The sequence below is a fragment of the Mus musculus genome, chromosome 16, assembly GCF_000001635.26.
Source record: "Mus musculus strain C57BL/6J chromosome 16, GRCm38.p6 C57BL/6J".
NCBI lineage: Eukaryota > Metazoa > Chordata > Mammalia > Rodentia > Muridae > Mus > Mus musculus.
Genome location: NC_000082.6, coordinates 29637589 through 29664452, shown reverse-complemented (window position 1 = coordinate 29664452; position 26864 = coordinate 29637589). Strand labels below are relative to the sequence as shown.

The 26864-nt window shown below is 43.2% G+C and overlaps 1 protein-coding gene across 7 annotated transcripts in view; it reads right to left on the bottom strand.

Moving 5' to 3' along the window:
- Positions 1-1325: 1325 nt before the first annotated feature.
- Positions 1326-26864, bottom strand: part of Opa1 (OPA1, mitochondrial dynamin like GTPase) — an 83847-nt gene continuing 58308 nt past the window's right edge. For 2 of the 7 annotated variants that reach the window (NM_001199177.1, NM_133752.3), the window contains 2 exons: positions 15442-15516; positions 9851-12699 (listed from right to left, as the gene is read on the bottom strand). In NM_001199177.1, coding sequence (NP_001186106.1) covers positions 15452-15516 — 65 coding nt within the window. In that variant the 3' untranslated portion in view covers positions 9851-12699; positions 15442-15451. Of the gene's footprint in view, positions 1595-9850; positions 13795-15441; positions 15517-26864 lie in introns of those variants that run through there. The other 5 variants (XM_006522655.3, XM_030249307.1, XM_006522654.4 and 2 more) reach the window with 3 other exon arrangements.

The following is a 26864-nucleotide window of genomic DNA, read 5'->3' as shown; positions in this document are numbered from 1 at the left end:
TAAATATCCACACTATTCCTAACTATACTGTATATAAACCCAATGTTTTTGGACTCAGGGTCCCTTGTGAGTGCTAGGTGGGTGAAGCGAGTTCAAACTTGAAAATAAAAGACTCTTTGCAATTCTTGGGCTCGTCTGGGTTCCCGTGGGCTCAGGGCACAAGAGGCGCTGAGCTCCTCTGTTCCTCACCTTAGCTCCCAGTGCTTGCCTCCCTTGTGGAGATCTTTACTCAGGGCTGACTTGGTCCCATCACAGGAGCTGTTAGGAAAGCGGCTCATGCTGGTCTTCTGTGGACACACTTCCTCCTACAATGTCCACACATCACAGCGTTCCTGCCACCAACCACATCATCAGCAATACACCGAGAAGCTATTGGGCTCATGGGATTACCACTGGCAACAAATACAAAAATGTCCTTTTCTTAGGAATGGCATTTTTTGGGGGATGGAATTTCAGACAGGGTTTCTCTGTGTAGCTCTGGCTGTCGTAGAACTTGTTCTGTGGACCAGGCTGGTCTGGAACTCAGAGTTCTGCCTGTCTCTGCCTCCCAGGTGCTGGCATTAAAGGTGTGAGCCACCATGTCTGCCTTCCCCACCCCTTGCCTTATTTTTTCGAGACAGAGGTTTTCTATCTAGCCCTGGCTGTCTTGTAACTCCCTCTATAGACTAGGCTGGCCTCAAACTTAGAGAGATCTGCCTGCCTCTGTCTCCCTAGTGTTGAGATTAAAGGTGTATGCTGACACTGTCCCACATTTTGTTTTTTTTTTAAATGTATACTTTCTATTTATGTGCCTGTGTAAGTCTGTGTGTTTATATGTCACAAGTAGTGTGGGAGTGTCCTCTGCGGTTGGACGAGGGTTGTGGTCCCCTGGAGCTGGATTTACAGGTTTGGTTTTGAGCTGCCTGACATGGCTGCCTGACAGGGGCTGGGAAGCCAGGTCCTCTGAAAGAGCAGCAAGTGCTTTTAGCTGCTGAGCCACCTGCCTTGCCCCTGAAGGGTTAGTTAGTTAGTTAGTTTGTTTGTTTTTAATTATAAATTACATTTGCTTATTTACTGACTTAATGTGTGTGGGCACAAGTGTACCACAGTGCATGTGTGGAGGTCCAAGGACAATCTTCTCTGGAAGCCAGTTTTCCCTCTCTCTGCCTCGTGAGTCCTGGGGATTGAATTCAGTATGTAAGGCAGGTGCCTTTTGCGAGCTGAGTCATCTTGCCAGCCCTTGAGCTTTACTTAGTGACCAAGTGTGACTCACTAGAGTGTGTCAGTCAGGTAAAAGCCCTCAAGAGTTCCTTCATATTTTGTATGCAAGATGTTTCATGTGACTTTCCCCAATTTGTCCCCTCAGCCGCTTTTCTCCTTTGTAAAAGTTGTTCTTGAGGTGGTGGCTGCTATGACCATGCCGCTGACTGGCTCCACTCTGAGGATCCAGGGTCCTACCACTGCTGATGCTTCGACAGGAAGAGGAAAGCAAACACGGACATCACAGATTCATGTTGACCTTGGAGCACTGAAAGGATCTGGAAGACCCGGTGTCCACTGCTAAGGCACAAGAGACTCGGTATCCAAGGGGGCGGTGTCTTCTACAGAGACTCTCCTATGCAAAACGAACTAAAGTCAGAAAGGAAGGCACAATGTTCATCTTGAAATGTTTCCTATGTTGTGGATAGTCGACAGAGCACAGGGCCAGAAATTCATGCTACGCTGGAGTCAGAACCACTTTAGGAGCTGTTTGATTAAGGTTTAACCATTTCATTTGATGCTTACTTGAGAAGAGAATCGAATCTTCCCATTTCACACAATGGCTACCTTATCCACCTGGCTGGCACATCTTGAAGATTACCTGAGATAATAACTGTAAAGGCCACCTGCCAGTTAAAGGTGATTTCATTTAGAAAAGGCAGTTAGTTTCACGGGAGACCAATCAGGGCTTCTGTGAGACCGGTTAAGACTTTTGATTTTTATCAACAGAGAAAGCTATACAGAATCGGATTTTAATGGCACGCCAGGCTGGGGTGGGTAAAAAAAAATGAAGGCTAATGGTAAGAACAAAGATGCTGTATATGAATGAGCCAGTGTGTGTTGAGACAGGAAGCTGGACAGGATTGAGACAAAAAAAATGTAGAAACGGGTGAGTGGGTTGTTGATTGTACCGAGAGGGACATTATCACGTTTCTATCTGGCGCATAGCACAGTGCCTGTCTCTAAACAGTTAAGAGTCAGAGAAGGCACAGTCTAACGGAGGAGGACTGGTTGCCCTTTGGCTAGTTTAAGTATAAACCACCGGTGGGATATGCAAGCAGAGAGCTGGAGATAAGGGTTAGGAGTGTAGGGAGAAGGGGATGGATAGAACTGAGAATCTGGAGCAGATACACGGGGGTGAGGTGGACAGCTGGGGAGGAGATGCGGCTGGGGACTGCTGTCCCAGGAGCACTTGCGGACAGCACTACATGCCAGCAGCCCACTTTGCCCTTGAGAAAGAAAGCAAGGAAAAGGTGGTGGCATAAACACTCCAGGGTTTACGGAAGGGGCCTCTTCATTTTTAGGTGTGAGGACTCAAGGACACTTGAATGGCTCATTTGTCTTATTTCTGGGTCACTGGATTCAGAGTATCCAGGAGAGAGAAAGTTCACGTTTGGTAAAGAGCCCATCTGCATGGGAGGAGTGGGGGGGGGGGGGTAGCTAATGCAAGAACTACACTGAATACTCAAGTACCCTCGAAAGTAAAGGCCTCGCTCACTACCAAGGCTGTTTGTACAGAGGGCAGCCTCCTGCTTGTTGGCCATGAACTAAGAATGCCCACACATCCCATGGTGTTTGCTCTCAGGGCTGCTAATCCATGCCTCCTTAGATTCTCCCTTGGTTTCAGGCTCTTTCACCCTTTTCTAAAGTAGACAGCTGAGTTGGGGCTCTCATGGTTTCTCCTTGAGGGGAGGACTTGGCATCTCCAAGCTAGCTCCTGGGGGGGTGGAGGGGAGATGTTCATGAGGGACTGGAAACTCAGTTCTTAGCACTGGGCTCAGAACAGGTGTGCCAACGAGTAGAGGAAGCCTCTTGGGCTCCAGTGGCCCCAGGAGGCAGCTTAACCACAGGTCCCACTCTACTGCCTTCTGAATTCCTGACTTCTTGGTCTTCTGCAGACTCTTTGCCAATGGTGGCTCCTTCCTTTTGCTTTATCCTGGGCAAAGAAGTCTTGCCGGTTAACTGCCCCCAGGTTCCTACTCTGCTTGGGTTCTGTTTTGATGTCTGTGGAGGATGTGAAAGCCTAAGCCAAATAAAGCCGTTTCTTCCCAAGCCGTCTTTGGTAGTGGAGTTTCATCAGAGCACACGCCTCCCTCACAAAGCAGATGGAAAATGCTCTCCCAAGGCTCATGTTCTTGAACTGCTGTGGCTGGTGCATTTTTGGGGAGGTCACTGAATCTTTCAGAGCTGGAGCCCCACGGAGAAAGGGAGTCATCAAGACTGAGCCTCGACATCTCACAGCAGACCAGCTTTTCTATTTCTCTACTTCCTGACCCAAGATGTCCTGTGACCAGCCACTTCCCACTCCTGCTGCCAGCTCTTCCTTGCCTTGACGGACTGGATCTGCTCAAACTAGAGGCAGAAGAAACCCTTCCTCTCTGAAGTGGCTTCTTGACAGATGTTTGGTCACAGCCATCAGTTCCTGCTCTTTTTCATTTCTGGTATGGAAGAGGAAGGCTCTCCTGAGCGTCCCAGAACAGGTGCTCCTCGCTTCATCTCCTGTGATCTGGTCTTGTTCTGTTTTGGACATACAAGGCAGAACTCTGTATGTGCAGAGGGCATTGCCTCTCTCTGCTCAGCAGCAGCCTCTCTCCTAGCCTACCTTCAGGCAGGCTTGTGCTTTTAGAACAAGGACGAAGGCTAGTGTGAGTCCTGATTCCATAGCTGCAGCCTTTGGGCTTAAGGGGGACACTAAAGAGGGCTGTCCTTTTGGGTAAGAGATTTATTAGTAGAGCTATTAATACTAGACAAATGGACAGACAGCATAGAGAGGGCTCTGAGGAAGTGTCAGGCCCACATGGCAGACTGGGGGTCACGTCTTAGAGGTTAGAAGGTTCTATGCCATATGATCGATAGGTGGTTGTTTCTCATTTCAGGGATGGGGTAGTGGGTATTTGTGTCTTGCATTTGCACGATTGTGGCCTTGAGGGTGTGTGTGTGTGTGTGTGTGTGTATGTGTGTAGGTGGAGCCTATTTCATTAATATGTATCCATTATATAGGTGTACCACAGGTAATTCTCGATAATTGAGAGTTTGTTAGCCTGGGGTCTGTGTGCAGAACTTGCTATTCCAGCTGCAGATGGGCATGAGTCAAGGATTACCTAGGACCTAACACACCCACACTTCACAGACAATGGCTTTGATTGATGAGATATGTAAGCAATGCATTCAATACAAAAACAATTACTAAGACTTTTGACTGCCCTTTTTCATGGTAACGTTTTAAAATGTACTATCCTGTTGACATTCAGAATTCGTTAAAAAGTGAACAAACTGGCAGGACAAACGCCCACTGTTCCATTGACGCTCACCAGTTTGCCTTTTGGAACATGGACCCACTTGACACCGAGAGCAAAAGGCTTTTATACATACAGGTGCATCTTATCCAATCAGGGTTTTCCCTTAACACCCACTGATGTATGTGCTGGAAGTAGCACCGGCAGCATGGTTTTACAAGTACAAGCGATTAAACAAAATGTGTGTGCTCACCCAAGCACGTGTGGAAGCCAAAGGCTGATGGTGGATGGATGCAGGCTCTCTCTTCTGCTGTTCTTGGCAACAAACAACTCAGCCGTCTCTTCAGTACATACCACCTTAGATTTTGACACCGCCTTTTGCTAAACCTGGAGGTCGATGCCAATGCGCCCCTAGGCCCCATCTGTTTCTGCCCTTCCTGAAGTGCCAGGATTAGAAAAGAGAGTGGCGGTGTCTGGCTTTTTCTGGGGTAAGGGGAATCCAAACTCACTTTGCCCACTGACCCTCAGAGTATACGTGCTGTTTTGTTTAAAATCTAAGTCTGTGCCATGGAAAGGCACTAATGCCCCAGGACAGAACAGACTAGGAAGCTCTGAGGGCGTGCCTAGCCATTTCTATAGTTGCTCTTTCAGACTTTTGCAGCCACACTCACATGGGCTCCCTCAGAGACCTTGGCAGCTAGCTAGCTGTGCACGTTGTACAACCCCAGTCAGTAGCCTGCTGGTAAGATGCTGATAATGCTTACATGAAGGAGGTGTAAAAGTTAGCAGGGCGGTATGTTTGATATCTGGAACGCAGCAGTTATTTAATGAATAATCTTCCTCCAGACCTAATAAAGCTGCATCTCCAACCAAGATGGCTAGAAGTCCTGCTGTCAGAGCTGTAGGGGCACCCACGTGCACAGACAGACAGACAGACAGACTGTGACTCATGGGTGGGCAGCATGCTGTGTGTAGACACTGTGACACACGTGCGTCTTGATCTCAAAACATATCTTCGAGCATTTAAAAATAAGGGGACTTCACATGACTCTTCCAACCCCCAGCTTCCCTTACAAGTTGCCTGCTCGTGGAGGCAATGGCCTGAGCCCTTGGGCCTGAGTCTTGCAGGGACAGAACGGAATTCCCTGGAACCAGGAGCCAGTTCAATCATAGCTCTAGCTGCGCAAACAGCTTCTTTGGGCATCACTGCTGCAAAATATGAGCCAGCAGGGCTCTAAAGCTATAGTGTGTCTTTAAGGCATAAAAAGAAAACCCAAGGGTTTTAAAAAACAAAAAGGAGTTCTTTCATCATACCACACCCTATCCACTTAGTAAGGTACTAGGACACACACACAGAGAGACACACACAGAGTCACTCACAAACATACAGAGACACACACTCAGTTACTCCACATACACAACCACACACACATACACAACCACACACAGACACACACACAGACACACAGACACACAGACACACACACACACACACCCATAGGCACCAGTACAAAAGCCATAGTAACTCAGGGGTAAAGAAATCCCCTATGTAGAAACACAAGGCAAATCTTAAGCCTCCCAGCAGCAGATGCTGAACATGCCGACCTGCAGCATATCCATCTGCTCTAGAAAGTTGCCCATTTCCATATTCTCATCCTGCTTTTTTTTTTTTTTTTTTGGAGGTTGAACATGCCACGCCTCATCTGCACAGGCTTTCTGCTTGGCTGGCCTCAGACAAAGTTACCATTAACTCCCCAACCTGCAAGAAAATGATTTGACACAAAGGATTCCAAAATGTCCTCCTCTCCCCCTACAAGCCCGCAAACAAACAGTACAGGAGTGAGGTCAGCCAGGAACCCCCGCCCACCAGGCACTGAATTCATTTACCTACCTCAGTGCCCATTCAGAGAAAGGGGTGGGACAGGGAACAAGAGCTGCTCGGAGGCCAAGGAGAGTTTGGGGGTCGCACTACATTACAAGATTTGACAGGCCTTTGCCAGCCTTCAGTTTCTTTGTATCTTTTACATAATGGAGCGACACAAACTGAGCAGCCGGGATCCGTGCTGCCGCCCTAGCTCGGAGCACCCTCTTTGCAAATGCTAATAGTATTGCAGCATCCTGTCACCCGCTTACACAACAAAAGGATGTTGATTTTCACATGAACCAGAACAGCCGCATTGTACACAAGTTTGTGACCAACTTGTATGATCTGCGCATCAAAAGCCCAGCCAATCAGAGTACACAGCTGGTGAACCGCACCAAAGGGGGCGCCCATGGGGAGAACGTCCCAGTCCCAAAGCCTCACGCCACATGAATAAAATTACACTCTATGATCTTGATTCAGCTAGGACTATAGTAATTAGTATAATTAGCAAGAATGCAAATGTGTCAAGATGTTTGGAAAGAGGACATAAAAGAGGGAGTGGCTTTGTGTTTATGCTGAGAGCCTCTGAGAATATCTGAAAGACATATGAGTCTTGGCAGGAAAAAATTGCCATTTCCATATTAAGGCTTGAGAAATCTGACATTTCTCAAAGCAAGAGAACTAAGGGGTGTATAAGAGATTTCTGGAAATACATTTAGTTGAAATTGTTCAGGCTTCGGTTAGCACCTTTCCTTTCAAAAACGCTAAGATTCTTAAGTAAGAGAGAGAGAGAGAGAGAGAGAGAGAGAGAGAGAGAGAGAGAGAAAGTCTTAAAAACTGAGATAAAAATAAGTGTATCTTAGGATGTTAACTCAGAAAGATGAAGATCTGTAGAAGAGACATGGAAATTCACACAGTGAAACCACACAGCACAGGCAGCCCAGGGCTGATGGGAACTCCAAACCTGACCTGAGTCCTGCCCACTGCAGCCACACAGCACAGCTCTGCTGAGAACAATTCCCGAAGCACAGCCAGCTTCTCGGTGAATTCTCTGAGCCATCTGTTCAAACGACGAGCTCATCTCGCCATTTCTGTGTATCGTGTACCGAGCTCCCAATACCTCACACGCCATCACTTTCCTTCCTCCGAGAACTTTGTAGAGGAGCTACTCTGGAAAGTGGTTTGTTAATCGGACTGGCTTCCTTAAGTCTTATTTTGTCAACGTCACAAATTGCTGTACATCCATAAAATGGGAACAGTTCTGCTAGCGATAAAGCTACAAAACCCAACACATATTGGACCCGTTGCTCTGGATTTGAGTATTCTCAACCAAGTGTCACAGGCACAAGCCTTTGATCCGATGCCGACCATGAGATGCTTCAGAGGGGTTCTAGACGGATCTCACATTGCTCACGGCTAGTTTGTAGTACTACCCTTTGCAGTGCTGAGCCTAGTTTGACCTTTGACAGGCCTTTTTCCTAACACACTTCTGGCACCTCCTACTCTTGTGTTGTTCAGTGAGGTGGCAAGGCCACCATTGTCCCTGGGCGTGTGCATGTTGCTGAAGCATTAATATGGTGACTTCTGACTTTTGCTATCTATAAATAACAGGGAAAAAAAATCATACGTATTAGGCATTCCAGTAGTCTGGTGGCAAGTTCATTACTGTCTGTGTGGACACTGTCAATTTACACCCACAAGACAAACATGTTCTTAGCCAATAGAGACCAGTGAGCCCTGCACTTTGGGCTGGGTGGGGCTCAGTGTTAGAGTGTTTGGTCTTCCATCTCCAGTACCGTGGAGAAGGAAGAGGAGGAAAGAGAGAGAGAACAAAAAAAGGGAGAGAGGGGTCAGGGAGGGAGAGGGAGAGGTGGAAGTGGGATAGGGTACTGTGGGCGCAGGAAAGAAGAGTTCAACATGGTTAGCAGATGTACCATATACCTGCCCATGAAAGCCAGGGAGAGGAAGGCGAGTAGCCCAGGTGTACATACAGCAGGAAGATGGAGTTAACTTATCCCTATCAAATCCCTTCACAAAACCTTGAAGGTTTCATGAGCCTTTAGTAAGTGCTACAGGATAAAATCATGACTTCAGGCTGCTGCTCTCTGACTCAGTGCACGCAGGAGTGAGCGACAGAGCTGTCTCCCAGAGGAGTGAGCAGAGGACCTGGCCCTGGGAGGCTGCTGTGGTGACTGGGTTTTCAGTGGTGTCTCTAGCTTCTCCTTCCAATTTTCAATCTCAAATACTTGCACAGGAATCTGTTTACATCTCTTAGCGTATACTACTAATAAAAATACCTTTACCACAAGGTCTGAAAGAACTGATTTAAACATACTAAATCGTTGCCTCGTTGTCAGCGACTTGATTCCAGAGCAATACTCACTCACCGGGCTTCTCAGGGGGACTCATGTACACTCTCGCCACCCCTTTGGTTTCTCTTCAGACAGACTGCCATGTAGCTCCATTGGCTTTGGACTCTTTTTGGGGAGACAGGGTCTGTCTATGTAGCTCTGGCTATTATGGAACTCATTATGTAGACTAGGCTGGCCTCATATCCATGGAGATCTACTGATCTCTGTCTCCCGAGTGCTGGGATTACAGCAAGTACCAACACGCCTGGTCACATTTCCAATTTTCAAGGCAGTAACTCAATTCTGCCATTTTAGGACAGCAATTTAATATAATGACTTATGAGGAAGGTTTTTCTTACCAGTAAGTTTGGGAAGTGTTTTCCTCAGGCTAAAGATCATCTAATTAAAGTCTTTACATTGTTACTTTTTAGCCCCCACAATTTTGTAGTTCTTGTCTTAATCTTCTAGTTTTCTGTAAATGTTTCTTCAGTATAGTCTAATTAGTGTAGAACCTGTGATCAACATGCTTATCACAAGCTGAGTGTGCAACTGTTTTAAGACCTAATTAAACCCACTTGTGCTACCCTTAGTGTAACTAGATTGATTCCCTAACTGAATATGCCAAAAGAAAACTGTTCTAGTGACTCTTTAGTATCTACACTCTTCATCTTGGATAAAGATTGAAACTGGGACCTCAGAAGGAACAAAGTGCTTCAGCAATACAAAGTGGGAATGGGAGCCTTTAATCAGGATGGACAGAAGTGACCTTTACAGTTTCCACCCAGCCTGCTAGGTAGTGCTGTGTGGTAGGACTGAACACCTTGGCATCATGAACAGAAACAATGGCCATGGTAGCACAGTGTAGGGAGAAAGCTGTGTTTTTTTTTTTTTTTTTTGTTTTTTTGGTTTTTTTTTTGTTTTGTTTTTTAATAGTTTGGGGAAGAAAATACCAATGTGCTTTGAGCAACATCACCACAGGAGAAAAAGCACCAGCTGGGCATGGGCTTCAACTGTGAAGTCCAAGCTTTCTCAGAGAAGCCACTGTGGGAGCTTATTAGATAATGGATTTGGCTATATTATGGGGCCAAAACATGACCTTAGGTACAAAGGCTTCTTTCTCCCTCATTAAAACAAATAAAATGTAAAAGATACTCTCCAATAATAGAATCATAATATCACTTCAGTATCCTTTAATTACCCATCTACACAAATGACCTTAGGTCAAGCACAGGCAAATATAAGTTGTAGTAACATTTACATCGAGTGTAAGGTTTAAAAATAATACAAAGTCCATTCACAGTGCACAGTGACGACATGGTTAAGTTTTAAATATTTAGATATCAAATAGCCATGATCGTTTAGAAGGTAAGCATATTTTCAAGCACATTTCCAGTTGCTACAGTATAAGACAATCTACCATACACCAGCGTAGAGGATGGAGACACACCAGTACCGTGATCTCATTTATTGGAGAGAGAAAAAAAGTTTCTTTTATCAGATAAATACATCTGAAATAAATAAATACAAAATTAACTACATAAGAAATTTGCTTTCTGAGCCTAAAGTCTTAATTTTGTTATTTTTGTTTTTGAGACAGGGGTGTCCCTATGTAGCTCAGGCTTGCCTTTGACTTGTGACTGTCCTGCTTCTGCCACCTGAATCCTGCATGTGACATCCCACGCTGTACAGTTAGGAAGTCTCACTTGCTTCCACACCAACCCTTTCCATTTGGTCACTGAGGAATCTGTGGGAGTCCACTGACTACAGCCTGGAAAACGGGGCCCGATGAGGAGAGACGAAGAGGAAGGCCCAGACTGCTGCACCTGTAACTAACTGAAGATTGCTTGGTGTGTGGCTGAAGCAGCAAGCTTGCTTCCTGTGGTTCATGCTGCACACAGACTAGGGGTTCATAACTGACATTCTGACCAAGTCATTTTGCTTATGATGTATTTAAAAATCCCTTAGTTCTCCAAATAAAATTTTGTCTAAAAAAGAAAAACCTATCCACTCCATTTTTGCAAATGGCTTCTTGTCCAGTCCAAGTTTGGCTTGTGTATATTTGAGCACCTGAACTACAGACATGATACACAGGGTCTACTGCTGGGACTCAACTTTACCCTTCCTGTAGCTTCTGCGTTTCGTACACACATAGCTTTCAGGGGATGGGGGCAGTTAGCAGGAAACCAGGTTACAAATAACCCACAGGGGTCAAGAGTGAAAGGGTTTTTAGTAATATACGTTTAAGTTGAAGATACAAATTTAGATCCCTGCAAAGAAATAAAAGTTCTCTTCAACTTAAAAAAAAAGTATAAAGAGATATGAATCCAATCTAAGACTTTTACTTGGGAGAAAGTTGCAGATTTCTCTTGCTGGCCTCAGCCTATCCACCCTAGTGAGGCTAGCAGGGCTTAGGGCAGCAGTTCTCAACCTTCCTAATGCTGGGACCCTTTGATACAGTCCTCGTGCTGTGGTGACCCCCATCCATGACATCATTTTGTTGCTCTTCCATAACTGTAATTCTGTCCCTGTTACAAATCATAATGTAAGTAGCTGATATGCAGCCCCCAAAGTGCTCTTGGCCCACAGGTTGAGGACCACTGGCTTAGGACGAGCATATCCTCATGGCTGTGGGAATCAGCCCAGGGCTCTCTAGAGCTTCTGTTCGCTACTGTCCCACACCTACAACCTGCACATTTGTCCTAGGGAAGGATGGGCACTGTTCGTCGTAGCTCTGAGAATTGCACCCAGGCTTCTTATTGATAATTTAAATAGAGTACTTATTGAATTCATGGTTTCTGAAACACTGCCCCTTCCATACTGTCAGATTCGAGGGAATCATAAACAAAAACATTTCCAAGGAAACTGGTTATAAAATTAACTGTAAATAAGAACTGCAACCCTGGGTGTTTTTACCAGAACAGTAAAGCCTTAATAAAAAAGGTGGCAGATGAAAAAGACATTTGAAGTAAATATGAAGTACTGTTTGCCTTAAGCTTTTTTAACCAACGTAATTTTATATAAAGCGCATGAAAATATTATGAAGGTTATTACTATAACTGCAATGAATTAAACAGAATTTTCAGCTTTAAGTGGGAGTGGGTCAACATTTTTCCCTTGTTAGAATAATTTTTCTTTAAAATAGTGTTTGAGGGCTATTGTGAAACCTTTCCCTGACGCCTAGTTCAGACATTTGATAGCACTCTAAATGAAATTCGTCAACTGGTGGTCTTTAGTCTTCTCCAGCGTGGGTCATAATTCAATGGCTGTGTCACCAGGAGAGACCTACTGTTCCAGAAAGCCTGACTGAGAGCACACAATATTCAAACTGAACTAAGTGCACACGGATACAGGGCGCAAAAGCAGCGATGGACTGCACGCTGCTGCGGTTGGCTTCCAAGGCGAGTTTCTAAGCTGGCAATGGAGGGTGGATGTTTCTTTCACTGAATATACACTGAACTGCCCAACATAAATTAACCCAGCTGAAGCATCTGTTTATAAACCAGCTTTCTTTCATGTGGTGAACATAAACTGAGTGTTTACAGTCAAAGCGTTCCTGAATACAGAACACTGTAGACATGATGGTTTAGCAGTAACTGTCATCTTGTCATATACAATTGATGCCTTTTAAAAAATTACTGTAAGTTTTATTCCAGAGCAGCTACCACTGTACGTGTGATACCAGCCATAGTGAATCACATCAGTGCCACCACAAACACGACTCAGAGAGCAACTTCTTAATCTCTGAGGACTAAGCCTCACGGCCACACCAGTGATGTTTTCCCAATGTCTGCCGTCAGCACGAGCTCACAGACCGTGGATGCCACGTCCAGGGCTCTTCTGCTCAAACGGCAGCTGCAGGTTAAGTGCCTGGAACACACGTACATGACTTTTACCCTGTGACTTTATTTTGCACGGAAAAGGGTAGAACGGGAGGAAAGGAGGCAGGACAAAAGACTCAAGTTTTCATTCTTCAAATAAACGCAGAGGTGATTACATTATGAGCAGGATTCTGTAGGAACAAACCCATTTGATAAACTTAGATTTGGCAAGACAAATGGACAGATATAAGCAACTATATCACGACATGATTGTAAAATTAAAGCTTAACTGTTCAAATCTGCTAGATTAAAATTATCTCTATCAGCCATAAAATAGTAGCACAATTTTATCAAATATATTATGTAAATACTAGAATTTCTTTTTTCCCCCAACATTTTCCTATCATTTATGTGTGTGTGTGTTTGTGTGTACACCTGTGCCACAGTGTGGGTGTGGAGGCCAGAGGACAGCTAGCAGGAGTCACTTCTTTGCTTCCGTTTTGTGGGTCTTGGGGATGGAACTCAGGCTGTCAGGCTTGGTAGAAAGCTCCTTGACTGCAGACCCATCTTGCCAGTCCCAGAATCCATTTCTTCTTTTTCTTCTTCTTTTTTCTCTCTTTGAGACAGGGTTTCTCTATGTAGCCCTGGCTGTCCTAGAACTCACAGAGAGGTGCCTGTCTCTGCTCAGGAGTGTACCACCACACACATTCTAGACTGTTTTCTTTTATTCACATTTTTTAAAAAAAGATTTATTTAATGTATATGAGTACACTGTAGCTGTCTTCAGACACTCCAGAAGAGGGCATCAGATCCCATTACAGATGGTTGTGAACCACCATGTAGTTGCTGGGATTTGAACTCAGGACCTTCGGAAGAGCAGTCAGTGCTCTTAACTGCTGAGCCATCTCTCCAGCCCTAGACCTCTTTCTTAAAGCATCAGAATAACTGTATAGAAAAGTCATTCTGCCAGTCAGAGGCGCTCCATAAGTGCTGACATTACAAAGTGGGAGCTATTTTTTCAGATGCTGGGTAACTTTAACAAAATGGTCAAACTAAAGCAAGGCTGCCCGCTCTAGATTCACTCCACTAATGGATACTTGAGGTAGGAAATAGGCCAACTGTCCAATTTACATACATTGTGAAAGACTCTAGAGGCATAGAAGTGAAGGGGGAGAGAAAGGCCTTAGGGACCTCAGACAGGTAGATCAGGGAAATTAGGATGGCTTCCCTTGCTCAGGGCTTTCCTACATACAAATATCACCACAGCCCACACCTCGGGATTGCCTCTGGAAGAAAACAAACAAACAAACAAACAAACAAACAAACAAACAAATGTATGTCCAGGCAGGGAAACAAGTCTAGACACTATCCTGACTAGGTTACATTAGAGACTTCCATCTATTATGTAAGATGCCAGCTGGCTTTTAGACTCATTTAGCTTAAATATATTTGTATCTTTCTCTGTGACTTATTTTTAAAATTATGTGTATGCACATGAGTGTAGTGCCTGCAGAAGAGGCCGTTGTATCTCTTGGAGCTGGAATTGCAGGAAGGAGTGTGCTGCCTGATGGGTCCTAACCACTGTGCTATTCCCCCTAGTCTATAGCCTCTATCTATCTATCTATCTATCTATCTATCTATCTATCTATCTATCTATCTATCTATCTATCTATCTATCTTTGTTTTTTTCGAGACAGAGTTTCTCTGTGTAGCCCCGGCTGTCCTGGATGGAACTCACTCTCTAGACCAGGCTGTCCTTGAACTCAGAAATCCGCCTGCCTCTGCCTCCCAAGTGCTGGGATTAAAGGCGTGTGCCACCACTTCCTGGCCTATAGTTTTTATTTTTAACAGGGTTTCACAGATTTCTTCATCTAATGTCATTTCTGTAAACAAAATGCCATGATTTCTGGTGCTCCCCAAGAGCACCTTAGGCCAGACCAGAGAGCCCGGGGGGTGGGGGGGGGGAAAGGGGGGGGGTGGGACACGACACGACGCTGCCTCTGCCTCTCCAGCACTGGGATCCCAAGCCAGGCCTTTCATGTGAGTGCTGGGGACTGGACTCATGCTCCCGCTTGCACCCAAGCACTCTGCCAGTTTAGTGAGCTCCTTGGCATCTCCTCCAAGGCTTCCTAACTCCTTCCTCCCTTCCTCACTGCTGGTACACTGCTCTGAATAATGCATAATCCAAGCAGTGCCTCCCTGGCAGGCCAATTCTCTCAGCTTCCCCTGTGGTGAAGAAGCACAATGTCCCTGGTTCTAAGGCTTTCTATCCTGGGAGGAACTAGACATAGGCAGGGAACTATCCGTTCACCAAAGTTCTTCAGTGATAAAAGATTTAAATAAGTGATAATAGCTTAGACACAATTCTTATCTCAACTTAATCAAAGCCAGTGACTTACTGATAGAAATTCCTTAGTGATAATTAAAAATTAGCTATATTAAGAGTAACAAATTCTAATGGTATTAAAATGACTATAAGTAGGAAAAAGGCCTATCTAAATTTTGTAAACAAAAGAAGTAGATTAAGAACAATGACTAATTGTTAATTATTAGCCAAGCCAAATAAAGAAGCTTTGTAAGCTGAATATTTAACAAACACAATTACCTACTGTGAGCATGAGGTTAAGATAAAGACAGACCCAGATCCATTTTTCAATGCAGAAAACAAGTCATATGCATGTTAGAAAATCATCACTATAAAACATCTTTACCAACCCTGGTTCTGTCTGACATGAGTTCTGGAGGATGATTTCAGTTTAGCCAGAAGGCAAGCAAAGGGTTTACCGTGTGGCCCAATACCCAGCAGGCTGGTGCAGAGTCACAAGGATCGCACAGTGGAGAAGCAAACGTGATGCAGTCATAGCCCCATAAACTACTAGGAAAAGTTTCGGAAACATGCTTTGCATGCAGTGCCCAGTGTCAGAATCACTCACTTGACACAGTCTACTTCTCCTGGTGAAGAGCTTCAATGAAAGCATCAAGCTTTTCTTGAATTTCTCTAACTTTCTCTATGGAGATAAAAAGAGAGAAATACAAACACATTTACTTTTCAAAGGCATCAGAAATTATTAGAGACAATTCCTTATTATCAAATCGTCTATAAAACTTTAACTGCTGAGGAAAAGGGGGGAAATCACTTTCACCTCTCGTGGTCCATGTCCAGGGGGATCAGAAGAGCAGCAAGCAGCCACTTGTGGAAGGGGAGGGGAGAAACGCTTGACAGACCCCTTTCGGAAGTTACTAAATAAAGCTGTGGGTACCTACACATAGGTGTATTCACAGATTCCTTGACGCTCTACCAAAGAAATGCTACGGCTAGTTATAGGAATTAAGAGTAACTAGAAATGGCGGCTCCCATCTGTGAACCAGCACTAGGGAGCTGACTGTGAGGTGAATGCTCTCCTGGGCTGCACTGCCAGACCCTTCTGTCTCAATGACAACATGGAAAGAGCAAAGCCAGGAGAATATTTAACCATCCCGAGTCTGGAAAATGATGCTAAAATATAAAGTAATAGGTGACGTTATCTGGGAACACCAGGCAAAACTACCCTATGAAGTGATGTGATTGGGTACCACACTGACAAGGACAGACTTGTGATGGTTGATTCTGGTTGTCAACTTGATACAACCTAGGGTCACTTAGGAATAGGCAACCTGAGCTGAAGAACTGCCTTGATCAGACAGGCTTGTGGGGATTTCTTGATTGCTGACTGACGTGGGAGGGTCCAGCCTACTGTGGACAGCACATCCTTAGGTAGGTAGGTAGGTAGGCCGGCCTGGGCTGTATAAGGAAAGGGACCTGAGCACGAGCCAGCCAGACAGCAAGGCGGTGAGCAACATCCCACTCCTCTATGGTTTCTACTTCAAGCTCCTGCCTTGAGTCTCTGTGATGACTGTGACCTGGGAGTATAAGCAAAATAAACTTTTCCTCTCCCAGTTGTTTTCACTCAGTGTTTTAGCACTACAACACAGAAGCAAACTACAATACGCACTGAGCCATCTTGCAGGCCCTTAGACTTCAATCTACAGAATGCACATTTTTCTGGTGGGCTAGCTTCCATCAGTTCTTTTTTTCCTTTGTTTACTTTCCTCCTCTTCCTTCTCCTCATTTTTTTAGTTTTTCTTTTTCTTCTTTTCTGTTGGGAGACAAGTTCTCTCTGTGTAGTCCTGGTTATCCTGGAACTTGCTCTGTAGACGAGGCTGGCCTTGAACTCACAGAGATCTGCTTGCCTCTGCCTAAGTGCTGGAATTAAAGGCGTGTGCAATCACTGCTGAGTCTCGCTTCCATTTCTTAAGTAGCAGTTATACCAGGAAAACATTTTTGGCTTTCCCAAAGGATCCAGTCTTAGTTTTAAAATAAATCCATTCAATGGTTTAAAAACAGGTGATTTTTTTTTCTAAAAAGTATTTTTCAGAGTTTCATATACATGCACTTCATTAGCTAAACCATTCTTTAAAAGGGTAAAAGAAAAGAGGTTTTCAAATTATCTCATAGCAATTCTGGAGGAGATGACCATGGTCTTCATACAAACTTAAACAAAGAAAACCTCACCAAAATCCCCACATAACTTGACTAGCACAAAGGAGAGGAATCCACAAAGGTGTTTCCAGCCTCAGCAACACCTGACCACTCCTTGTTGTAGTCTATTTGAGAATGTCATATCATACGCAGAAAGAAAATTCAATTTTATTTCACACACGATCTGATTGCAACTGGGCAGCCACAGGGTCAGTTTGCCTTAGAGGGGCAGACTGCAGGTGTATGGCACAGTAGTGTCACTCACAGACAGGTCAGAAGAAGAGCTATTTGTGTGAAAAGATACCAAAACCCCACCAGGACAGGTATCTAATTCTGTAAGTACTAAAGGAAAATCCAATTTTTACAAAATCAAGAGGTAAGCAATATTTTTTTCCCCTAAATGAACATTAAATGACTATTTAACACAAAGATACAGAAAATTCTAAGTTTCCCTTAAAAAGTTATGATTTTATGAAAAATGTTTACAACTGTAATATTAGGACATGGTATGCCTTGCCAGAGAGGGCATAAGTTACTAGCAGTGAGGAGGACTGGTGTGAAGTGACAGGAGAATGGGCTGTTACATGGAATCAAAACAATCGTCAACATCACCATTTTCAACCTAAAGAAATTCATTTGTCTTTCTCACCTGTACAATGGAATCTTACGGGACATGGAAGACATTCTCCCCCTTCCCCTTTTAGAAAAGATTCATCTTAACTGTGCATGTATGTGTTGTGTGGTTCTGTGCAGCTAAGTGCAGTTGTGAGCTGCTCTGTGGCTTCTCTGCTCTCAACTGCTGAGCCTTTTTTTTTCCTCCAGCCCCAAGAGATTCTCTACCTTAAAAAGCATTCTTTAACCAGGCATGGTGGTGCAAACCTTTAATACCAGCATTGGGGAGCCAGAGGCAGGCAGATCTCTGTGAGTTTGAGGTCAGCCTGGTCTACAAATCAAGTTCTAGGACAACCAGGGCTGTTACACAGAATAGGAAAAAAAAAAAAAAAAAAAAAAAAAAAAAAAAAAAAGGCACTATTCCTTGCTGAGTCTCACTCCTGACTGAGGAAATGTCTACTTTTTTGAAGTGATTTCAAACTTGACCTTCAGTCCTGTAGGCATCAATGCTAAGGATGAGCCCTGCTTACCCTCCTCTGATTTAGAAACACATAGAGGTCTGCTGACACATGCCAAATGAAAAGAGCAAGTCTATTGAAAAGTCACCTTTTATGTGAAATAGGATATATTCTGGTAAAAAGCATGCCTAGCTGTAAAGCAAACTACCATTTCTCTTAAATATCTGGATTAAATAATGACAACTAGAGAATTCTTATAAAATCTGTGGTCTTTTTGATTAACCAACTTAGGAAGGGCTTAGACGATTCTGTTACACAGTTCTGAACGTAGTGAATAAGGAGCCTCGTTTCCATTTACTCCATGTTTACGTAAGAGATGAGCCATCTCAAACATCAATTCACTGTGCATCTTGATTGGATCATGAATATTCCTATAATCCTCAGTGAATAATGGACGGACAGACCGCCTCTTTTCCTCCCCTCCAGATGACACATTTCAGGTCTCTTTATCCTCATATGAAGCAGCACTGCTTCTCAGTGGGTTCTGAGTCCTCGGATATTTCATGTCCCAAGTTCAGACTAATCTGTAATTAGGCTTTGACTACACTGACTGACAAAAGGTCTGACCTGGGAGAGGGGTCACCTTAGTGGTTAATATCAGTTCAGAGCACGATCAAAGAGCCACACACAAAGCACTGCCACATATGTTGAAATAAACCTTAGCCAACTTTTGATGTTTTTAAAGAAAGCATGAAGAAACTCGCTGAAGAGCTAAGAAAATGCACTGAGGAAAAGCACACACCCAGAGATCGCAGCCACCTTACACCATGCTGCCCCAGTACTCCACACCACCTTTAGGACACCGCATGGATGAAGTTCTTCAGGAAAGGGGCTATTCATGGGAGAGCTGGGAATTTATGAAGCCTTTCTTCTTATGGAACACACACAGGGCTATTGAAAACAATTGCTATCTACTGCACAATTGTACTATATAAATGCCCTTTAGAAACTCAGGATCTAGGGAAGTCTAGGATATGGAGAAACAAGGAAACCAGAACCAAAAGGGTCAAAACTATAGTCAAAATTGATACTCATGATTATTTATTCATTGTTCTGCCTCAAGCAAAACTTAACTCAAACATTTCGAATACTATTAAAAATGCGCTCTTTTATGTCCTCAAAGCTTCCTGAAGAAAAGTTGGGAGTAACTGAGCAACTCAATTTGCATACACAAGTAGCTCAGTAGTGACTCATTCAGCATTCTTTCTTTTCTCCCCCAGAGAGAGTCTCTCTAACCTGTTTGTTCTGGACCTCGCTGTGTAGATATGGCTGGCCTCTGACCATAGATCTACTTGTTTCTGCCTCCTGAAAGCTGGAATTAAAGGTATGCACCACTATGCTCTGCTCCAAATCCAGCTTTCTTAAACTTTTTAAAAAGTCATTTTAAGGCAAGGAAAGCAGTCCTTTCAAGCTCCTTTGGTAAACATAACAGAACCTATACCTATCATTTCTAAGTATTCTGAAGTCTAGTCTCCAAAGACTTTGGCATGAACACAGAAGCCTTATATTTGGTCAGTATCCTTGTTAGACTCAGCAATCTTCCTAGTTAGACAATAATGACAAGCTCAGCTCTGCTACCTAGTAATGACTATGGGTCTGTCTTCTTTAACAATGAAGAGCAGTATCATTCAAGGTGCTGGCCAATGTCATAGGTATAAAACCTCAAACTTTTGGTTCTATCATACTCACAGAAAGGCTGAGCTGCTCAGTGAAAGCAATAGTATTGGGATGAAAAACCCAGCTACTTCTCTTCAGACAAGCCAAATTAAATAATCGTGTATGTATTTGTACAACACTGCAATTTCTCCTAGAGTTCTTCCATTGCTGGTCCATACTGAGAACAGTCAGCTAAGGACCCAGAGCTGGGAACAAAGCTCAGCTGGTAGAGAGCTGCCTAACCTGCATAGCCTTGGGATCAGTTCCCAGCACTACATAAACCTAGGGGTTTAAGGTTTAAGAAAGCTGGATTCAGAGCCAGTTGTGATGGTGCACACCTTTAGTTCCTGTATTCGGGAGGCAGGAGCAGGTAGGTCTCTGTGGTTAGAGGCCAGTGTGTCTATGTAGTTTATGTAATCTATGGGAGGTGAGACGGGAGGATGAGAAGAGCAAGCCACCTTTGTGCTTGAGCTACATAGAAAGTTCAAGGCTACATGAGACTTGTAACCACAACGACAATGACAACAACAGCCACAAGAAGGAGGAGGAGGAAGAGGAAGAAGAGGAGGAGGACCAACATTACCACACAGCCCCAGAAACTCAGGTGTGGCCATCTGACTTATAATACTGTTTAATTCCGTGGCCACTTTGAGAGGACTGTTAGACATTTGTATGAGGTGTGTGTACCAGGCAGCTTTATCCTACTCCTAAGGTAAGCTGCTGTGTGGTGGTCTGGCTGCCAGCTCCACTTTCCGGTGGGCACCGTCACTCTGTCCAGGAGAGCACACAGAGCTTTCTGGGGCATGCACTTGCAGTATTACCAGCCTCACATAAGTTTTGTGGAAGACATTCATACCCAGCTAGACTCATAGTCTAACAGAATATTCTAAATGTGGTCTTATATTGATGATTCCTTTAAAATCATACTTTAAAATCATTCTGTAGGCTAATTGTGGAAATGACAATATTTGTTTATTTTCTTCCTTTCCTTCCCCCCCCCCTTTTTTTTTTTTGTTGAGATAGGGGTTCTCTGCATAGCCCTGGGTGTCCTAGAACTCACTTTGTAGACCAGGCTGACCTCGAACTCAGAAATCCGCCTGCCTCTGCCTCCCAAGTGCTGAGATTAAAGGCGTGTGCCACCACTGCCCGGCCTCTTTCCTTTTTAAAAAAGACTTTTTTTTTTTTTTTTTTAAAAGACAAGGCTTTGCTTTATCCCAGGTTGGCCAAGAACTCACTTTGTAGTCCAGCTGAGTTTTGAACTTGAATTCATGGCAATCTCCTGACTCAGCCTTCTGAGTAGTGAGATTACAGTAATACCCTCCCATGCCTTGCTATGCTATGCTCAATTCTTAGAAAAGCCAACATTAGAAGTATTATAGCATATGCTTTCAGGACCAGATATAGTAGCAATCAAAAAGAAAAAAAAGAAAAGCTTTTATGACCCTCATGATCATCTTTTTCTAGTAAAGACCACAGAATCTATCACGAGGTTACAGATGGGTACTGTGAGTCACTTTATTTTGTGTTCAGCACACAAAATATTTCAAATTATATCAACTCAATTATGATAATACAAATGTAAAGTTATTTGACATTCTAATTCATTAGTGATATATTGTTTTCTTTCTCCTCTAATAGCTAAAATATACTTTGTCAAAATGAATCATTTCATTTGTCAGTGTATGGTTAGTATAGAAAAATCTAGATATCACATTTCAAAGATATAGTGACACAGGCAACTACTTGAGAAGATGGAAAAAGTCAGGAGATTATTCTGTTCCATCAAAGTAATTATGGCTTTTAAACTTCATAGTGTTTTGTCTTTTCTGTATTTCTCTTATTTTTAAAAGTATATTTTACTCTGAGTTTGCTAGGAGGAAAGCTGAAACACTATAAGAAAAGAAAAACCACCCAGGCAGCCCTTAAAGAGATAGGGCATCATTTATCACTTGCAAAGACAGATTTATAAGAAGAGGGCCCCTTCTGTTCCTTTAAGACTGCAAAACAGATGGGAAGTGAATGGATAGTCAATGGGACAAGGAAACACATGGGAGGTGCTGCAGGATGCATGTTCCCAGCACAAGAAAGGAGGCCAAGATTGTAACTGCATGACTGGGTCCTGGAGAGGGTCTGTCTTCAAGCTGTTACAAAGACAAATGCTGCTCCTCACCCAGCCGTCAAACTGTTATAAATATTGGTTTGTCAAAAGACCTTTAGTGCTGAAGCCTTAAAAAGAAGTTATAGCAGATAAATGAATCACAAGAAAGAGGCTCAAACAGTTCATTAATGTAACTTTAAAAGGAGAAAAAATATAAGCTCAGAGAATGTAATTCCGATTTAGGAATTGAAAGCTCTAGTTAAGCTCAAGTTGAGATGAAATAAAAAATGAAATACAAGTCATAGTTCCTAGACAGATGCTCTATTAGGGGAAGCACACCACACACAAGGAGGTCTAGTTACTAATACAACTTGTCTTTCTCCTCTCAGAAATGTTTGGGATCAGAAATATACATTTCTGCTTTTCTAGCTGAACACCAAGAATCTGAAAATATAAAATCTAAAATGCCCGAAAACCTGAGAGTCAGAGAGTATCATGTGAGTACTCAAGTTTCAGATGTTACAGCCTTTTGGATTAGAAGTGCCCGACCTGCACTTGTGCAGTAGGAGCAGGAGGTCCCAAAATACAGGGAGTCCAGAACTGATGTTACATATTATTTAAATTAGAAGTCATCCTTTTTAATTTTAATCACACTTTCTTTTCCTCAGCTGTGTGACATGGGTGCTGGAGCCTTCCTAAGAGGAGTCCATGCTTTTCACCACTGTGCTAGCTCTCTGGCTTCTAGATTCTTTTTTTTAAAGAAGTGATTTATTAAAAAAAAATAACAGGTGTTGGTGTGTGTATATGTATATATGAAGGGAGCATATGTGCATATAAACTCTAGATTCTCGATACTTGATTTCACTAAGAAAACAAGTTCTGAAACACTTATTAACAATACAAAGCAAGAAGCCAAATCGCAAGAGTTGTGCCTATGGTCACTCACAATCAAACCAAAGACCCAGGTGAACAGAATCATCAAGCAACTCTAAAAGGCACCGGTGCTGACAGAGCTAGCTCCGCTCTGCCACAAGCCTTCGTGTACCTGGCTAACTGGTTTAACGTCAGCGAACATCAACTTCTAACTATGACAATAGGGAATGCCTCCTCTCAGGCCTCATGCAGCTCTAAGAGACCTCTGTCAACTACACAGGCCTGAGGGACAGATGAGTCCAAACGAACGAATGGTGCAGTCACATGGAAATAGCATCTATTTCTGAATAGAATATATTCTATTCCTATATAATTATTCTCTCTTCAGTTTTAGTAGTCCATTGGAAAAAATTTCAGTAGTGATGAGAATAAAATATTCAGAAGAATCAAGTGGATTCTGGGAAGCAGGGCTGCACGCATCCATTTTTCACGATTAAAAGGTGGCTAGAACCCCATGGAAGGATCATCCACTGCATCTAAGGGAAACAGTCCGGGCATCTCTGGAGAAGGACGACACTATGAAGGCACAAGCACACACAGCAAGGCCTGGTCCTCAACAGGTGGCTCGACTCTCAAGGAGAGTGACTGTTACTACCCAACATGCTACAACATGGCCTCCGGGTCCCAGGGACTCTATAGAGTAACCTTTCAGGAAGTTCTAGTTTTATTAATGTCGCTTGTTCTCTGAATGAGTATTTTAGAACCAAGTCTGTACAAAGCAACAGAAGTGAACTGCAGCCCACCCTGCTAGCTGAGAAGCTGGATGCAAGTGCACTGACAGTGAACTCAGAGCACACGGGTAGGAGAAGACAGCCCAGAGCTCTCAAGACACTGCCCCGCCCGCCACACTCAACAGCCTACTGAGCTGCAAGGGGAATGGTATAGTTTCTGGTTGGGGCAGTTTTTAACATGTTCCCCCCACACCACCCCCATAATAATAAAATACTTAAAAAACTGAGAACCGAATTCCTGGTAGTATACTCGCTAGAATTTGTTTAAAGACAGAGAGAGCTGTATACACGGCTCAGAGTAAGAAGTTGTGCAAAACGGAGGAGATAAAAGATTAAAAACAAAGCAAAGCAACCTTAATTCTGTCTCAGAAAGGGGATAGGAATTCACTTTACTTACTTAAGCCCCCTTGTACAATTTAAAGTATAAAAACGGGAACAGAGCAGAGAGATGTGTAAGGAATAGATAAGATGGACTGTTTTATACATGGATGGGAACAGAGGAAGAAAGAAAAATCTCCCTAATGTGAAACTGCAAACAGCGGAGACTGACGCCACGGCCAGCCGTTATGTAGGCCTAAGCCGTGTCTCCTAGTGCTACCACCATGAACATGTTATTTGGAAAAACAATGTACTTTTAAAATTGAGTAATCGTGTACAGATTTCATCATTCTCGTGAATAGAATAAGGAAGGTGATGATTTTTCTTTCGAGACAGGGTTTCTCTATGTAGCCCAGGCAATCCGGGAACTCGCTCTGTGACCAGGCTGGCCTTGAATCCAGAGATTTTCCTGACTCTGCCTTCTAAGTGCTGGGATCAAAGGTGTGCGTGCAGCACTGATGGCTGGCTTAAATGATGAAAAATTTAAGGGAATTTGTACTGAACTTATTGGGAGGGAAAGTTTAGAAACATGTAATAGTAAAATAACAAAATTCCTTTGGCTTTAACCTATGTCTTTATCTACCCCTAAGAAATGTACTTCACAGTGAGCATGGTGGCCCAGGCCTTGGAGGCAGAGGCTAGCCTGGGTCTTCACAGTCAGTTCCAGGCTAGCCAAAGATGAGTGAGAGCCTGTCTCAAACAACCAAAAGAGAAAAAGAAGTGCATTTCCCATATACTTGGCGTAGGGTATCGATAGTGGGTCTATAACCACACCCTTGGCGTAGGGTATTTACAGTGGGTCTATAACGCATGAAGTTCTCCTTTTTACAATGTTTATGCCTTGCTTGATTTTATTTTCTATATACTTTCATAAGCCAGCAGATTACATATTGTGATTAGATTTGCATTCCCTCCACTAGGTTTTATTTTTATCACCTTAGAATTGGAGAGAGTACACAGAAACCTAAACACTGAAAAAGTGGGGCTGAAGAAGAGGCAGCTTTGAGGTTAAGAGCACAGGCTGCCCTTCCAGAGGGCCGGGGTTTAGTTCCTCGCTCCTCGTGGCAGTTTACAGTGGTCTATATTGCCAGGTGCAGGGATCCAGGGCCCACTTTGGTCTCCTCAGCCATGAGGCATGAATACATACATGAGGCATTTACATATATGCATACAAAATAAAATAATCTTTAAAGAAAATTTTGGAAAGCTTTCACCTCACCTTTAACTTTATTATTTCATCCTAATAATGCTCACCAAGGAAATGATAAGCATTATTAGAAGAGAAAAAAATTGTAGTTTTAAGTATGTATCTTGGATTCCACACTAGCACACAAATAGAACTTTTTTCACAGCAGTGGTTCTCAGCCTGTGGACTGCAACCCCTGTGCCAAACCTCTATCTTCAAAAATATTTACATTATAATTCATAACATTAGCAAAATTACAGTTATGAAGTAGCAACAAAATTAAATTTACGATTGGGAGTTACTGCAACATGAAGAACCACATTAAAGGTCCCGACATCAGGGTGGGCGAGAAGCACTGCTTTAAAGTAATACAGTACATTGGTTGGGGTTACATATACCTTTAATCCTATCTCTCAGGGTTAGGAGACAGAGGCAGGCAGGTTTCTTTGACTTTAAGTCCAACCTGCTCTAAACTGAGATCCAAGCCAGTCAAAGCTACACAGTAAGACCCTGCCTGAAAATAAAACAAACAAAAATTTCCACTACAAATCCAATTCATGGATTATTGACAATGACATTGCTTTTACTTTCATTTATAATCATAATCTCCTTTATAAGAATAACTTACAAATTACCATTTATAAATGTTTAGTCATCTAAAACTGCATCTAAAGCAATAAAAAGGTATGGCTAATAAAGTGTTGACTATAGCAGCATACATAATATAATGTAAATATCCCTCTAATCTTACACCAGTTATCTCTTCAACTGTGAGTTTAAGAAGCAGACTTGCTCCATGCAGCTCTGCTGGCTCATTTTGAACCCGCATTTCCCCCTGAACACCATGAGAGCACACTGTGGAGGCCTGGCTCGCTCGCTCGCTCAGCACCGGCACTCTGTGAGTAAGGAACTCTCACTCGGAGGGAGGCTTTTCTCTAAGGATGACTCTTCTTCGTGTCAGCTTTGTCCTTTTCTGCCTATAACACAGAGCAGGGCCCACCTCATGCGTGCAGACTCAAGGTGAAAAGAATTCTTTGTTTTCTCAGTTGCTGTCCCTTTCTCCTTAGTATGAAAGATACCTTCACAATGGCAGAACGCACAAAAGAACTTTAATCCCGAAAAGATGCCTGAAAGAGTTACGAGTAACATAAAACAGAAATGTTTACTCTGTCGTCAAAAGAACCAATCTTTCCTTGTTACAAACATATATATCTAGAAATAACCATTTCACAACATTTGAATGCCGAAGAAAATGTGTTCCAATAAACTTAAATTCTTAATGTTGAAAATTATTAAGTTTTTTTTTTTCTTTCCTGTGGTGAATTGGATGGACTAGCAATTAGGGAATCATTGGGGATCCATAAATCAGTGGTTTGCATACTGTGAAAGCCAGACCACAAGAAGTCAGTAAGGGAGTGGCTGGTACCAGCGTGAATACACAAGTGCGAGCTGCTCAAGGGATGGAACACAAGCGTCTGGCGAGACAGAAGAACGGCCTCCAGTATCTCTAGTGGCTCCCTTTGAAGTCCAGAGAAAGGCTAATGAAAGTCAGTATTAAAATAGAGATCGAGCATTCACTGACCATGTGTGAAATATAACACCAGGCCTAATAAATTCATAAATGAACCAAGTCATCTCGCTAGGGTGGGTCAATCATAATAGACATGATTGTATTTTCTCTGAATGATTATTTTGGCTGATTTACAGTTACGTAGTGGGAAGGCA